The 16,766-nt window shown below is 35.8% G+C and overlaps 1 protein-coding gene across 1 annotated transcript in view; it reads right to left on the reverse strand.

The window, feature by feature from the left end:
* The window catches only part of LOC107754601 (potassium/sodium hyperpolarization-activated cyclic nucleotide-gated channel 2-like), a 54,616-nt gene that overhangs the window by 22,965 nt on the left and 14,885 nt on the right, over nucleotides 1-16,766 (reverse strand). The window contains exons 3-4 of the mRNA XM_016571112.1: nucleotides 15,911-16,072; nucleotides 3,545-3,763 (exon numbers count right to left, since the gene is read on the reverse strand). Of these exons, the coding sequence (XP_016426598.1) occupies nucleotides 3,545-3,763; nucleotides 15,911-16,072 (381 nt within the window). The remainder of the gene's footprint in view (nucleotides 1-3,544; nucleotides 3,764-15,910; nucleotides 16,073-16,766) is intronic.

The raw sequence follows: 16,766 nt of genomic DNA on the forward strand, positions 1-16,766 counted from the left end.
ACGGCTCTGTGGAATACTTGATTCTGATTGGTCAATCGCGCCATCCAGCGGTATGTTATGTAAGGGATAATGTACACCCAGCCGGTTGTTATCTCAGAATAAACCCAGACAGGGTGATCAGGATCTTGTATCAGCCTGAAGGGGTTTATTCTGAGATAACAACCGGCTGGGTGTACATTATCCCTTACATAACATACCGCTGGATGGCGCGATTGACCAATCAGAATCAAGTATTCCACAGAGCCGTGTAATAATGTTAGTTAACGTATTAAGATAAACATGAACGAACCATGAACAGTACCTTTATTACAGTATTTATTATTCTTTGTTAATGTTAATTAATGAAAATACAGTCAGTCATTGTTAGTTCATGTTAATTCACAATGCATTAACTAATGTTAACAAGCATTACTTTTGATTTTAATAATGCATTAATAAATGTTGAAATTAACATTAACTAACTGAGCAGAAAAGACTTATTTTAAAAATGTTACCAACCCCAAACTTTTGAACAGTACTGTATATTTATAAAATAATAGTAATAATAATAGTGTTCTGTTTATATGGCACATTTCCTTTGCTCAAGGCGAGACATAAAAGTACATCAAAAATCAAAAAACATGATAATAAAAAAGCAACAATTTTAGGTGCACTGCAAACATTTTGTTGTTCCCCATTACAAATATCTAAAAAATCTTAAATCAAGATACATTTACTTGAGAAGCCAAATAAATTTTTAGATATTAAGAATGAGATATTAAGTATATTTTCTTAAGGATTTTTCTTACCTCATTGACAGATTTTTTTTCTTGTTTTAAGCATAATCTCAAAAGTCATTTTGAGTATCCAAGTAAAAGCATCTTCATTTAAGAACATTAAGATTTGTACTGGAAAACAAGACAAAAATACTAAAGGAAGAAAATCCTTTTTGCAGTGTGTGTGAACTGTCCCTTTAAAACTGAAGCGGCACTTCAAGAGGAGAATTTTCCAAATGGAGTGCAGCTCACAGCGCAGAGAAGCAGGTCACTCGTCCCTGACCCCTACAGGTCTATTCCCAACCCCCGGTTCTCTCTGTCTGCCTTTCTTTCTATTTCCCTCCCTCCCATCAGTTCATTATGGTACTTTCAAGGACAGAATCACAGTGCGCCACACACACAGACACCTACATGAACTTCACGAGGACACTGGCAGGACACTAATCTGCTGCCTCATCAATTTTAGCTCGTCCCGAGAGACACTGTAATATTGCGTGCACATACACGCGCATACATCGTCTACGCAACGAGTGTCCGTCCTCCACTTGATGATATACAGTCGCCTCAAATTACTGGCTAAACTACTCAGGAGGCAATCCCTCTCGTTCAATGCGAGCCAATCAGAGCGCTCCGTTGCCTCCACCAATCTTTCTGCATGGTAACAGAGTTGATAAATGATTGGTTGAGCAGAAATTAGGGATGGGCGATACCTCTTATTTTATTTTCGATCCGATACCGATATTTTCAAGCCCAGTATCGTCAATATCGATACCGATACCTCTAAACTAGGGGTGTCAAACTAGTACATGAAAAATAAACATGGTGTTACATAAGTACTAAAATGTATTATTATTATTATTACCATGGTAAATTTGTGGTTACTGCAGTTTTAGTACAAATACTGTGGTAAACTGTGGTTACTGTAATAAAACCATGGTTTATTTTTGTAAAAGGCTACCAGGCTGTTGTACTCCTAAAGGTGAAACTTTAGCATATTTTTTTATGACAGATTTATTAACAGCAATTACAGAACATAACACAATCCATTTGAACTTTTAACAACCAGAATTCTTAATTCCAGAAATAATTCTAATAGCCTATAATTTGCAGCTCAAGAAACATTTCTGATTATTAGGCTATTGCTGCTTCATATTTGTGTGGAAACCGTGATGCTTTTTTCAGAATTAATTTTATATATAGTAAAAATGATATGTAATGTAATGTAATAATGTAATGCAATGGTTTCTTAAGATCTACTTATGCTTCTGATGCTTTTGGGAAACGCATCCCTATTTGAACAAGCACTGTGACTGAGCCATGCGTCAGCAGCGAACACTGTCTGTGATTGATCTTTTAGCATTTGCGTGTGTTCCGATGAGCAGGAGAAATAGTTCTATCCAACACAATTGTTCGCTAGTATAATCTATTTTTCCACTTAGAAGCATATTTTATGGACCGAATTTCTTGATAAATAAAATTAGTGCACTTTAGAATCTATATTTTTATGTGAGGATCGATCCATTCGATACAACACCAGTATCGAAAGTATCGATACTTTAGGATCGATCCGCCCATCCCTAGCAGAAATGCTGAAAAGTGTAATCTACTGTTACAAACACAACGCACAGAAATATGACAGCCACAACCAAGTCAGCAGTGCGGTATATAGTACATTAGCTGACGCTGTAGCTGCGGTCTCATCGGCTAATAGAGCCTGCAGTGAAAACAAACACACGGTCAGAAGAGCAAACGCGTATCTGTCGCATTAGCAGTCATTATCCAATCAATGCAACAGCATCTGAAGAGCTGCTGAGTCAACGCTACAGCGACAAACAAACCGTAGCAGCTGCACAAACATTAGCTGCGCAGACAGATGGAACAATTGCGACTTTAATGAGTTTTAATGGATGGAGGAGTAGCATTATGAGGTGAAGCAATGGGTTCCTTGATAATGAGAGTTTCAAGACTGAGCTCAAGACATAAACTAACAATATAACTGCACTGGATAGTATCAAGTGTCAGACAGTGTTGTTATTCTTAAGTAAAACTAAAACTAATAATATTACAAATCACTTTCAGTACTGAAATCAGTGTTATTTTAAGTATGATTGAGATACTATTATAGTTTTTATTTTTGTTTTCCGTAAAAAGTTAGAAACGCCAGAGATAAAGTCAGAATTGCGGAAAAAAACTAAACAAAACAATGAACTTGCAATTGCGAAAAACGGTCACAGTTCTGAGAAAAAAAATCTGAATGTAAACTCAAAATTGCAAGATATAAACTCCTTTTTTTCCTCATGATTGTGGGTTTATATCTCACAATTTCAACTTATAAACTCACAAATGTGTGTTTATCTCGCAATTCTGAGAAAAAAGTTCGAATTGTGAGAAAAAAGTCAGAATTGTGAGATGTAAACTCAAAATTGCAAGATATAAACTCACAATTCTAAGAAAAAATTCTGAATTGCGAGATACAAACTAAGAATTGTGAGTAAAAAAGTTTTTGACCAAAATCACAATTACCTTTTTTAAATGTTTTATCCTGTGGCGGAAACAGGCTTCCTACTTACATAAAAGCAACTGCCCAAGGTTGTTTCCAAGATGGCCACCGAAGTGACACATCGATTCATTAAGTGAGTTAATTATGATTCTGATTTAGATTCAGATCAAGTTCAAACAGAATCCACAGAAGGATTAATTTGGGAACTGAACCTCCCTAATGCAGCTTACATCTGCAACCATTTGTTTAATTAGTCAATTAATTCCACATGCTTTCACAGTTGCTTTACCTTCTCCTGGTACTGGCGTCGTGAGGAGTCCAGTGATTGGATGAGGGCCGTGGCATGTCCGATGAAGACGGCGTAGCAGGTGGCACCGACGATCATGCTGAGCATCGTCAACCAGATATCAGAGAGACTCTCCGGAGCTTGACGACCGTAACCTATGCACAACATGTGACTCATGGCTTTAAACACGGCAAACGAGTACAGCTCACTCCACGTGTCGTTCTGCAGAAAGAGAAAGACAAACACTGGACATAAACAGCATGTAATTGCCGTTCACAACACCTACTGCGAATCTAAAAGCAGCATACCAGTAAGAAGCAGCAGTCTATGACTTTTGCACTATAATTGTTCCATCCACTTTTATATAATGGAAAAAGCATCAAGAATTTGCTCTTTTTGAAGTCATACAAGTTCATAACGACATAAGGGTGAATAAATGATGACAGAATTGTCATGCACGGCTTCAAACGTGACTCAAACTATATTATTTACAATGTTTTACTGTTATTTTTTTATTTATCTGTTATTTGATAGATGCAAACTAACAGACACGATTATTCATAAACTAAAAACAATCTGGAATTAGTGCAAAAACAGCTTCACATTTGAACCACACAGGGATAAATGAACAGTAAAACACTGTAAATATGTAAGAAATCTTTCAAACTGTAGAATGCTACAATGTTGTCACATGGCCAAACTACGTTACATGTTTAATTAAGCAAGTGCCATTTATCACGTGGAAAATCAATATAGTAATTTTGCATTTTGAATACAGTTTTGTATACAAATGTCATAACGGCGTCTGATCACATAATCAAAAAAATATATATTATATCATGATCAAATTCCAAGTAGGAGGAGATAAAGTATATTATTTAGTACATTACCAAACAAAAAAAGTAAATAAATAAAAGAAAAAAAAAATCTACATGGTTGCCTAATATACACTGGGAAAAAATATTTTAATTAAATTAGTGTATAAGCAATTTTCATTCAGAAAGTGTTTTCTTTAAAACTTTGAAAAATCATTTTTTTACAGTGTATAAATCAATTTTGGCTCTAATTTTCAGTAAAGCATACTACATTGTGATATCTAATGTTATTATATTTGGCAGTCTGATTACATAATGATTCAAGAAAGATATTAATTACAATGTTATACATTTTATCCCTGCTAGGTTCAAAAGTGAAGCAATTTTGCACTGATTCCAAATCAGAAAAGTTAATAGTAAAGAGATGATATGGTATATGTTTTTGTATTCTGTATGCAATTCATATTATAACCGAAATGTCTACTGAGCCGCTTTCTGAACTATAATAAATAAAGCAATTAGCTGCAGAACGGCCGGCCGTCAGGCGTCTCGGGACGACAGAGATCAGTGTGTGGTGAGGGTCTGCCAGCAGTCTCAAACAAGAAGCCATTAAATGTGCCCTTTTTAAAAATGCGTCTGCTGCCTGACTTGTGCTGACATCCGGCTAATTCCCAAGGCAAGATTAATTACGGTTGCTGTCCTCTGCCCAAAAGCTCAAACTCCTGAACTGAGGAGAGAAAAAACTGGATCTATTGCATCCCATCGTGATTCCATTAAAGGAATAGTTCACCCAAAAATGAAGATTTGCTGAAAATGTACTCACCCTCAGGCAATCCAAGATGTAGATGAGTTAGTTTCTTAATCATAACAGATTTAGAGAAAGTTAGCATTGCATCACTTGCTCACCAGTGGATGCTCTGCAGTGAATGGGTGCCGTCAGAATGAGAATCCAAACAGCTGATAAAAACATCACAATAATCCACAAGTAATCCACACCACTCCAGTCCATCAGTTAATGTCTTGTGAAGAAAAAAGCTGTGTTTGTAAGAAACAAATCCATCGAGACATTTTTAAGTTCTCTATCCATAATATTGCTTTTTCCAGAGAAATTAATCAGGAGAATCTCGTCTGAATCAGGAGAGAAATCTGCACAGAACAAGCACTGATTACAAGACAAAACAGTCTAAAACAGCTCTAAACAAATATGTGTGTGGATTTTGATGTGAGAGACAACAGGAAATTGACATTTTCACTGGAGGAAGCGTTATTATGGATTATGGACTCATATTTTCGCCAGAAGCAATAGTTTAATGTTAAAATAACATAATGACGGATTTGTTTATTACAAACACACAACTTTTCTCTTTACAAGACATTAACGGATGGACTGGAGTGGTGTGGATTACTTGTGGATTATTGTGATGTTTTTATCAGCTGTTTGGACTCTCGTTCTGACGGCACCCATTCACTGCAGAGGATCCACTGGTGAGCAAGTGATGGAATGCTAAATTTCTCTAAATCTGTTCACACGAAGAAACAAACTCATCTACATCTTTGATGACCTGAGGGTGAGTACATTTTCAGCAAATTTTCATTTTTGGGTGCACAGTGTGCAAATTTTGCAGTATGCAATGCACTTGACTTGACCTTTCATGACTCATTATCTGATCTGACTGCCAATGTTAAGATGTTTTACTCAGAATTGGATTGAAAATGCAAAAATAACTATTGATTTCCCAGATGATAACTGGACACCACTCTTAACTTCTTTGTTTCAAAATCCTAAAATTTTCTCTTGATTTCCAAGTGTAAACGAAAGGTCCGGATTTTCAATGTGGCCTCAGACTGTTGGATCCCACAGTATGCAGTATGGAGTAAGTAATATTCAACTGCAAACATAGCCTGCATACTTTTCTCCCCTAAGACTTTTCGGTGGCATGCAAAGTTAAAGGGAAGAAGAAAAGGACATAGAAATGAAAAAAAGGGAAATGAGGAAAGTGTTAAAGTCAGAGGGAGCAGGTCACTGTAGAAACACTGGAGTGAACAGGCTTGAATTTTACATGAGTCGAGAGCACTTTGCCTTGAAAACACAAGAAGTAGAGAGTCCACGCTGGAGCTCTGGACACACACACATACACAGACAGAGATATTGTGTTGCAGATTTAGTGAATAGAGTGGATAAAGAAGGACACATTCTACAGCAGCCTAGAAAATCAAGGATGCATACTCACATAAACCTGCATATACTGTACATTGACTATCTTGGGATTGCAATACTAGCATACTGTGCATTATCTACTGGTTGGTTTAGTAATATAAGTAAGTGAAACAATTTGTAACAATAAATCTTTCAAACAATAGAACGCTATTTTGTTGTCACATGACCACACTATGTTGCATGTTTAATTTAGTGTGTCCATTTTTCATTTGGGAAATCAGTGTAATTTTGCATTTTTTATACAATTTTGGACGCAAAAGTCATAACATTTGGCAGATCACAAAACATATTGTTATATAAGATTAGTCGTACGGTGATATGAGATTTTGGTCATACCATCCACCCTACAGCAAAGATAGTATACATACTTGTGCATTCATGCATTTGACAGATTTTATCCAAAATTACTTCCGTGCAGTCCGAAGCTAGATAATTCCGCACACAGCTGCAATTCCAGGTTTTCAAACAGAGATGGCGACAAAGAGGCAAAACTTACGGACTGCAGCTTTAAGGTTATTTATTTATTTATTGCTTGCTTGCCAGTAGTATGAGTAGTATGCTATTCTGAATATACGAATGTTCTTTGCTAGGACTTCCCATCTGTAACTAGACTAATCCGAACCCTGAAATACACCTCCTGGAATTAAAAATAAATAAAAAGAAATAACATAAATAAATAACAGAATAAAATGAAATTAATAAAATAAATAGTAGAATAATAAAAAAATGAAAATTGAATGAATGAATGAATATTGAATTTAAATGAAATAAAATGGATTGAAAAAAATTCTATTAAATAAATAATAAATAGATAGATAGATAAAAGGAAATAAATAATATAGTAAAATTATATTAAATAAGTAAAATAAATAAAATAATAGAATAAAATTAAATTAAATTAAAATGAATGAATGAATGAATGAATGAAAACAAGTGAAAAATTTAATGAAATAAATAATAGAATAAAATAAAATACAAACAAACAAATAAATGAAAAGAAAATAAACAATGCGATAATAAAATAATAATAGAAATTCAGAAATTATGTAGCCACAGAGACAGCACACATCTGAGCATGCGCGCGCACACACACACACACACACACACACAGACACAATCCACTTCTCCAGCCTGCTGTCTGGACTCCTTCCATGGGCTTATTGCAATACATTTCAATATATTGAAGTATGAAACTGAGAAAAAGTATGTAACAAAAAGGAAGAGAAAATAGGAGTGAATGAGCCTCAGGGAAAGGGAGACACTTTCTTGATCACTCTCTCATTCCTTCGCTCATTCATGCCCTGGTCCGCAGTGATAGGGCAAGAGGCATTATGGGAAGACATTCATTAACCATACAGACACGCGTGCCCTGTGGCCGATAAGCTGAGACGCTTGGATTCTGCCTGTAATAGTGCAGTCGGGCCGCCAGCCTGTTCTGACTCTATTTACAATAGCTTATCTAAACGTACAGCAGTCCTCGACACGCGCTGCTGCCCAGGCCTGAGACACCAGATGCTGTGTAATATATGTTTTTAATCTCGGCCAAGACAATCCAACATCTCTTCACCGAGCCATTCATCTCCGCATCTGACCAAGTCAGTGCGGTTTTTCATCTGAAAAATGAATGCGGCAGTCAGGTGGGAAAGCTTCCTGGGGTAATGATACTATACGTGTGTCTGCTCTTCAGGAGGAATACATTCAGATGCCGAGTAAATTACAGAAGAAAGCAGGATTACATTTCTGATTGGTTCTGTATGACACAAAAAGGTTATTTGTCCCCTCTTGACCTTTGTTTGACCTGTTGAGAGATACAGCAGTTCTGTAAGAAATTACGTATTTTAGGCCAAAATCTGGAAATGGTTCCAATGGGTTTTTCTAATGGGTTTTTAGTTACTGTCTGATCACATAATGAGCCAAGAAAGAAATGTTAAAAATCAGGGTCGATGTCACTTCTGGTGCATTAGTCACATTCAAAATATATTGTTATATAAGATTACTCATACCGTGATATGAGATTTTGTCATACCGCCCACCCTACAGGAAAAATAGTACATCTACATACATTTGTATTCATTCATTTGGCAGATGTTTTAATCAAAAATGACTTACAAAGCATTCAAGGTTACATTTTGCCAGTAATGAGTAGTATGATCATATGCATATGCAACATACTAATATCGTTTGCAAAAACTTCCCATCTGTAACTAGACTAACCCAAACTCTGAAATACACCTTTTGAAAATGAATAAATAAAAAATTAACTAAAAATGAAGAATAGAATAGAATAGAATAGAATAGAATAGAATAGAATAGAATAGAATAATGAAATTTTGCATGCCTGAAATAAGGTCTGTGGCAAATGCAAGCTCAAGATATATTCATGCTGTGTTCTACAATACAAAATACATCAGTAAAGTCTCCTTTTTTTTAATTGTCTTGAAGAAGGTGGTTACTAATAAGTGTCTAAATGGGACTACAGAGGTTGTCTGGGACACTAAACGTCATCAAAGCGAACAGATAAACTCATCTACTCACTTTCACAGCCTTGTTGTGTTTATAATCATGTTCTTGCAAAGTATTCTAACTCAGACTTTCAGGGGGAAAAGTTCTTGATTGACACATAAGATTGAGACATAAGAAGGCAACTCTTTGCACAGTGTGAGACATTGTCGAGATCTCTTCTGAAACTCTAGAGGAGACATGTGATATTGCATCTAAGAAGCACAAGATTTCAGCATAAATCTCCATTTAATTCCATTGCTGTTTGGGAGAAAAAAAAAGAGATATTAAAGAAATTACATTTGGGTTCTTTCCTTTCGAAAGACCATTTGAAAGGTCACACTGAATATATTAGTGAAAACAGCAGTATCAATCCAGGGTAAATTATATGAATACGTATACTTAGTATTATAAAAATAAAACCTAACTGTGATACATTTTGATACTTCTGCAAAATGATGTCAGAGTGAAACTTTTAAAAGTTATTATATGAAGTGGCTGAATGGGAAGGGATGAAAATAAGAGTTGAAATTAAGGTGAAGTCATCCGAATGCAAAAGTCTTACTAGAGGTGAGGCATTAAGTTTCCGATATGATCAGAAAAAGTAAATAGGATCAATTTTGATTTTCATGTTGACTAAACAAATTATGCATGTAAACTATGTACTACATTATGGCATTAAAAATAACAAATTTTGGAGTAAGGAGCAGTCAGCCTTGATTAAAATGGATTCTGTGAAGCAGCCCATAATGTGAGTGCTCAGAAACTCCTCCAGGTCCATGTTAGCAGCATGTTTTGCCCAGGAGGGCTGAAGGCATGTATGGCGAGAGGATTGAGAGCATCTCTGAGTCTCTGGAGGGTTTTTCTCAGAGGGAGAGAAATAACATAATGTGTTTAATCCACTTACACATCTGAGTCTAAACACACACACACAGACACACGTGCACACACACACATACACACACACACAGTATATAAACTCCAGACACACCACAGGAAAACTAATCGCATTTAATTAGATCAGGCTATTAAATATATACTGACTTATATATACTGTTTAGCCTATATACAGTAAACGTTTTTAAAAGTTTGGGGTCAGTAATATTTTCCTTTTTTTTAAAGAAAATAACAATTTAATTCAGCAAAGATGATTTAAATTGATCAAATGTGACAGTAAAGACATTTATAATGTTACAAAAGATTTGTTTCAAATAAATGCTGTTCTTTTCAACTTTGTATTTAGAGAGATTCAGAGAATCCTGAAAAATGTATCATGGTTTCCACATTTTAACATTGATAATAAAAATGTTTCTTGAGCAGCAAATCAGCATATTAGAATGATTTCTGAAGGATCATGTGACACTGAAGACTGGAGTAATGATGCTGAAAATTAAGCTTTGCATCACAAGAATAAACTACATTTTAAAATATTCAAATAGAAAACTGTTATTTTAAATTCTAATAATATTTCAAAATATTACTGATTTTGCTGTATTTTTGATTAAATAAATGCAGCCTTAGTGAGCAGATGAGACTTACAGGGATCTTACTGACCCCAAACTATAACAGCTTTATTGACTTATATATACATTCATGCTCAGAACAAGCAATACTATATGTGTATCCCGGACGAGCCCCAATTTGATTATATATATATACATACACACATATTATTGCATGTTCTAAGCGAGTATCCCTGAGTATTCTTTATGTATATGTTTAAACCCTCCAGCTATGTGTCTACTGGTGTTAGTGTATCCTCGACTTCCTGCTATCCTAATAGATTTATGTTAACACCCAGCAACACACACACAGCAGTGCATCAGCATTTGCTTACAGATGATTCACTGCATGTGCAGTTCAGATGCCACGGCATGCTTTGATTTATCACCAACATCATCAACCTCAGTGAGAAGCACGGACGATAATAATTCACATAAGAACAATAATTCAAAAGATTTTCCATACAGTGATCTCAGGGGCGTAAGATTACGCGGGGGACGTGTCCCCCCCCCACTTTTAATATCACGTAAATTCGTCCCCCGATCTCCTTCCCTGCTGTTTGCTACATGTGACTGCAAAACCTCACATCTTACTGCCTTTATATAAACTGAGTTATAGAAAATATTCAAATGCTAATCTATCCATCATAATCTGTGCTGTCAGAAACTGCCAAAAAACCTTCATGCCTTCACACGCTGACGGAAGTTTCCGTGTTGATCCAGTATGTGCGTGTGCAGTTCCAGTAAGATCAATGACGTCCTTTAGGATGCGTTTACTGAAGATGGATGGTCTGTTTCTGTATGCGCACACTAATAATACGAGATGTCAAGCACTCAGTGTAGAAGCTCTCCAGAGGCCAAAGCCTGCGTCTATTCCAGCTTCCCCTTTCCATTTTATTTACTTCCAGTGTTCTCATCGTCTTCAGTGGCACGTTCCTTTTTCCTGACAGATTCAGATTGGACTGTCACAGTTATTGGCTGGCATTTAATTGTTAAATTAAATAACTATGGTTCATGTATGTCTTATTTGCTCATATCTATTACAGCAAAAGCTTAATTCACACAGACCTCGAGTCTTTTTTCACATTGAACTTTTTCACTATATATTACACTGAATGACATGAATGGATGGTCTGTTTCTGTATGCGCACACTAATAATACGAGATGTCAAGCACTCAGTGTAGAAGCTCTCCAGAGGCCAAAGCCTGCGTCTATTCCAGCTTCCCCTTTCCATTTTATTTACTTCCAGTGTTCTCATCGTCTTCAGTGGCACGTTCCTTTTTCCTGACAGATTCAGATTGGACTGTCACAGTTATTGGCTGGCATTTAATTGTTAAATTAAATAACTATGGTTCATGTATGTCTTATTTGCTCATATCTATTACAGCAAAAGCTTAATTCACACAGACCTCGAGTCTTTTTTCACATTGAACTTTTTCACTATATATTACACTGAATGACATGAATAAAAATATTTTTAATTAATAAAGGTCATTTAATGAAACAGTGCCTTTTCCATTTTATGAAAGATAATGTAATTTTTAATTCTATTTTAAGCATTCTAATAGAAAATAATTGTACTTAAAAAAATACACTTAAAAATGTAAGTGTTAATAAAGTTACAATTACGCCGTTTCTATTCAATTTAAAAATATGTAAAAGTCATGCAGTGTCACATGATTCTTTAAAAATCATTCTAATATGCCGATTTGCTGTTTTTGTGGGAATTTTCTTTTTTGTGGAAATGTTTTTTTATGAATCTTTAATGAATAGAAAGTTCAAAATAACATTAGAAATAGAATCTTTTGTAACTTTGTAAATGTATTTAATGTCACTTTTGATCATTTTAATGCATCGTTTCTACATGCAAGTATTAATTTCTTTCAAAAAAAAAAAATCCTACTAACCCCAAACTTTTAAAATAATGTAGGCCTATATCAGCAACATAAATGGCACCCATTTCAAAGAATAACCCATAAAGTACCCTTATTTGTAGGTCAATATGTGATTAAATTGAAGTGCACAATGATTGTGATTATCTCAAATAATTGCAATTAGATCAAACAATTGAAATCAGAGGATTGTGTAAAAATTGTGACAGACCAAGTTCTCGTTCTCTGAACTTGCGCTATGGATGTGAAACTATTTCCTCCTGCATCGGTTTACGTAATTCTCCTCTCTTTCTGCCCTCACTGCCATCTCACATTCTTTCACTCATTCTCTGATCCCCAGAGGGACTGTGACCTTAATGTCACGTGTGGCATCATCACAAACCTTCTGTATCCACAGAGACTGAGCGAAAACAACAGCAATAACGTCCATTACACAACTCTGTGCAACACATCAAACAAACTGATATCAGCATCACATCAACTATAACACAATAAAAATGGAATCTATGTATTCTTAAAGTCAACATGCATTAAAATTTGAGCCTATATACTTATTGATACACACCTTTACACTATCTCCAACAAATAGACCAGAAAAAACAGACTGGAAATCATTCATTTCCAATGGAAAGTATGGGAAATGAATTTTAGGACCTAATTTGAGGTTCAGGTGCATTGAAATAATTTCAACTTTTGCAAATAGACCTTATCCAAAAGCCTAACTGGATGTGATGTATACTAATCAAAACTATGAGCACAAAGTAAGAATTATTTAACCAATATTTTTTTTCACTAAAAGTTAAATTTAAATGCTGTTTCTGAAAAAGGGGTGGTTATGAATAATTATTTCTGAAAGAACTATTTTACAACTAATACATAATTATATACACATTGATTAGCTCTAGAAAACCTTTGTTTTGTTTGGAAAACAACAAAAACAGTGTTTCAAACTACTTTCTTTTTCACTAATGTCATCATGTCCTCCTATTTTTAAACTCCTTTCATGCAACCATCAACTTATATAGAGATGTGCAAACATGCAAACAATTCCCAATGTGTGGAGTCCCATCTGATTTTCTTCACATTAAATGTCCTGCTTCATTGGAGCATTTTATGATGACTTTAAAACTGCTTCAAAACTGTTTTGTTGTTGTTATAAAAAAACACATAAGATATCTCTACTACCTGTCATATTTCACTGAAACACTTGTCCTACAAGAAATACAGTAACTCTTACTTCTGTGACAGAAAACTTGTTGCAAATCACTTTGCACATTCAGGTTTGCTGATATCGGATTGGCTGCCATGTCTTTGCAGGGGATTTTGAGAACATGTGGTTGAAGAGATTAGTTAGCAAAGTTGACAAACATCACTTACAGTACATGAACTTTAAGAAGCTGAACCCTTTAAGATCAGCTGTTGTGTGTAAAAGTGCATATGGGGTCAGAACAACATAAGAGTGAATAAACAGTAGCTGAATTTTCATTTTCGTGTGAACTATCCAAATGTTTTTGTATCAGGGGTGTTTGAGTGCCCTCTAAACAGGTTCTTTCATGTCTGTTTGAGAGATGTACAAAGAGCACAGCTGCTTTGGCACATCTCTAAACCTGAACGTTTACACACACACACACACACACACACACGCTTTTATGTCGTGTTTGAGTGCCCTCTAAACAGGTTCTTTCATGTCTGTTTGAGAGATGTACAAAGAGCACAGCTGCTTTGGCACATCTCTAAACCTGAACGTTTACACACACACACACACACGCTTTTATGTCCACTGCCATCACCCCGTCTCATCTCACCCACACCAAACAGCCCAGAGCCGAGCAACAACACACTTACTCATAGTTTCATCTCACACTTCAATAGAGAGATGCTGTATGAGCTAGAGGACTAGTGCGGATAACTCAATTAAAGAAGACAAAAAGACAGAAACCTGGGAAAATCACTTAACTGAGATGAGACTCTGATGAAGTCCTCACCGTCTGTCACAGAGAAAAATCACAAACGAGATCTATTTGATATCTTATTTACTTGAGCAGAGAGCCTGCTTCTCAGAAAAAGTAATTTCACCTCGGTCTCCACTAGAGTTTCAAAATATCTCAACAATGTCTCAAACTGTGCTCAGAATTTTCAAAGACACATTATATCTCAAACATAATATCTAAAAATTGTAATATCTCAAACACCTCAACTGTTGCGCCAAGACAACAAACAAACTGAAGTCAGAACAAACTGAGTCTCCAGCTTCTCAGATGTTTCTGCTGAGAAAAAGACTCAAGATATCTCACGTGTCTCCTCCAGAGTTTCATAAGAGATCTCAACAGTCTCAAACTGTGCTCAGATTTCCAGATACGTTATATCTCAAACGTAATATCTAAAAATTGTAATATCTCAGATAGCTCAATTGCTTTTCCTAGACAATAATGTGATTAAATGGAGAACAAATTGGGAATCTCCAAATTGGGAATCAGATGTGTCTCCTCAAGTTTCAGAAGAGATCTCAACAATGTCTCATACTGTGCTCAGATTTGCAAAAATACATCTCTAACATAATATTGAAAAATTGTAACCTGAAATATCTCAATTGTTTCTCCTAGATAACAATGCTATTAAATAGAAAACAAATTGAGACTCTTCTGAAGTCTCTTGCTTCTCAGCTGTTTCTCCTAAGAAAAGTAATTTCAAATGTGTCTCCTCCAGAGTTTCAGATGAGATCTCAACAATATCTCAAACTATGCTCATTTTGCAAAGATACATTATATCGCAAACATAATGTCTAAAAAATGCAATACCTCAAATACTTCAATTGCTTTCCTAGGCAACGAGATTAAAAGGAGAACAAATGGAGACTTTTCTTAAAGTCTCCTGCTTCTTAGATGTTTCTCTCCTGAGAGAAAAACCCCAGTAATCTCACGTGTCTCCTCTAGAGTCAATATGAATTCAAACATGTCTCATCAAATTATCTGAGTTGAAGTATATCTCTATAGTTTTACTGTGACAACTACTTAAGACAAAAACTGAAAACATTAAGTCTCCTGAGCTATTAAAGAACAACCTCTGAGAAATAAAGTTTTCTTCTTGTGCATGACGTAGATAAATTTCATCCTGAAAAAATAAACATTATTAGATGTAGCAGACAACATCTGAATCCAACAGACACCAACTGGGAACCTTAATTTAGCTGGTCAATGAGAATCAGGTAATATCAGCAAATAGATTCAGGTTAATAGAATTAAATTTCATTCAATTCAATTACCCTACTTGGATATTCGCTTTGTGAACCAATTTTCTTAATATTAGCATTGTGGGGTGCTGTATTGTTTCGTGGCACATGCTGAGTCGGCCTGGCAGATGGTCTCATTCCCTGCAGTCTTTTGTTATGTATGTGCAAAGGTGCATTCATGAAAAAAATAAAAATAGAAAGTTAAAAACATACCACCATCTTGTTGAGGGAGACCCAGCAGTCGGAGGGGAAGTCTTGCAGCATGGGCACCAGAAACTGCAGGCACCCGTCCCAGTGGCACAGCAACAGCATCATCGCTATCAGGTTAAAAATCCGCATCACTGCGCTCGCCATGTCATACGTCATATGGAAGATCTGCAAGGGGAGAATCACAATACAACATTTGAAGAAGCTTGTGAAAGTTAAAAAATACAAAAGCCGTTATCTGAGATCAGTGATCTTTTTTTTTTTTTGCAATTCCATTTAGGGCCACTGGAGACACACACAAAATTACATACTTCACTATATATATATATATATATATATCAGTTTAAATTTATTGCAGCAATATGTAAACAACAGATGGAGGTAAGTAGAGCTGATATAGCAGGATGAATGGATGAATACTGAAATAAGGGTGGTTACTACCTTGCAGGTTGATAGGAAATCGTAGACACGGAGCAGGTGACGAGAACAGAGTTAGTGATGTGCACACACCTCGGCTTGATGTCGAAGAGAGTCTAGGTAAGGGTATACATACGATGGAGACAGACTGGGGCTTGGAAAACAATGGAGATAGGAGCTTTGGAGTATGACGTGGAAAAGCTGATATCAGTCCGTTGCTCAAAGTGAGATCAGACAAAGACTGGCTGCGAGGTGTGTTTATATGAGTTGATTGATGATTAATCCGGTGCAGGTGCGGGTGCTAGAACTGATTGAGTGGTGGAGGGGCCTGGCATGTGTTAGGCATGGGCCGATTACCGTTATACCGTTATTTCCGTTATACCGTTCCTGCAGTATGGGCTGTTTTTCATGTCTCCTCAAAGACTGAAAGTGTAGGAATCCCTCA

This window comes from Sinocyclocheilus rhinocerous, unplaced genomic scaffold (assembly GCF_001515625.1).
Source record: "Sinocyclocheilus rhinocerous isolate Xijiao unplaced genomic scaffold, SAMN03320098_v1.1 scaffold472, whole genome shotgun sequence".
Classification (NCBI taxonomy): Eukaryota; Metazoa; Chordata; class Actinopteri; order Cypriniformes; family Cyprinidae; genus Sinocyclocheilus; species Sinocyclocheilus rhinocerous.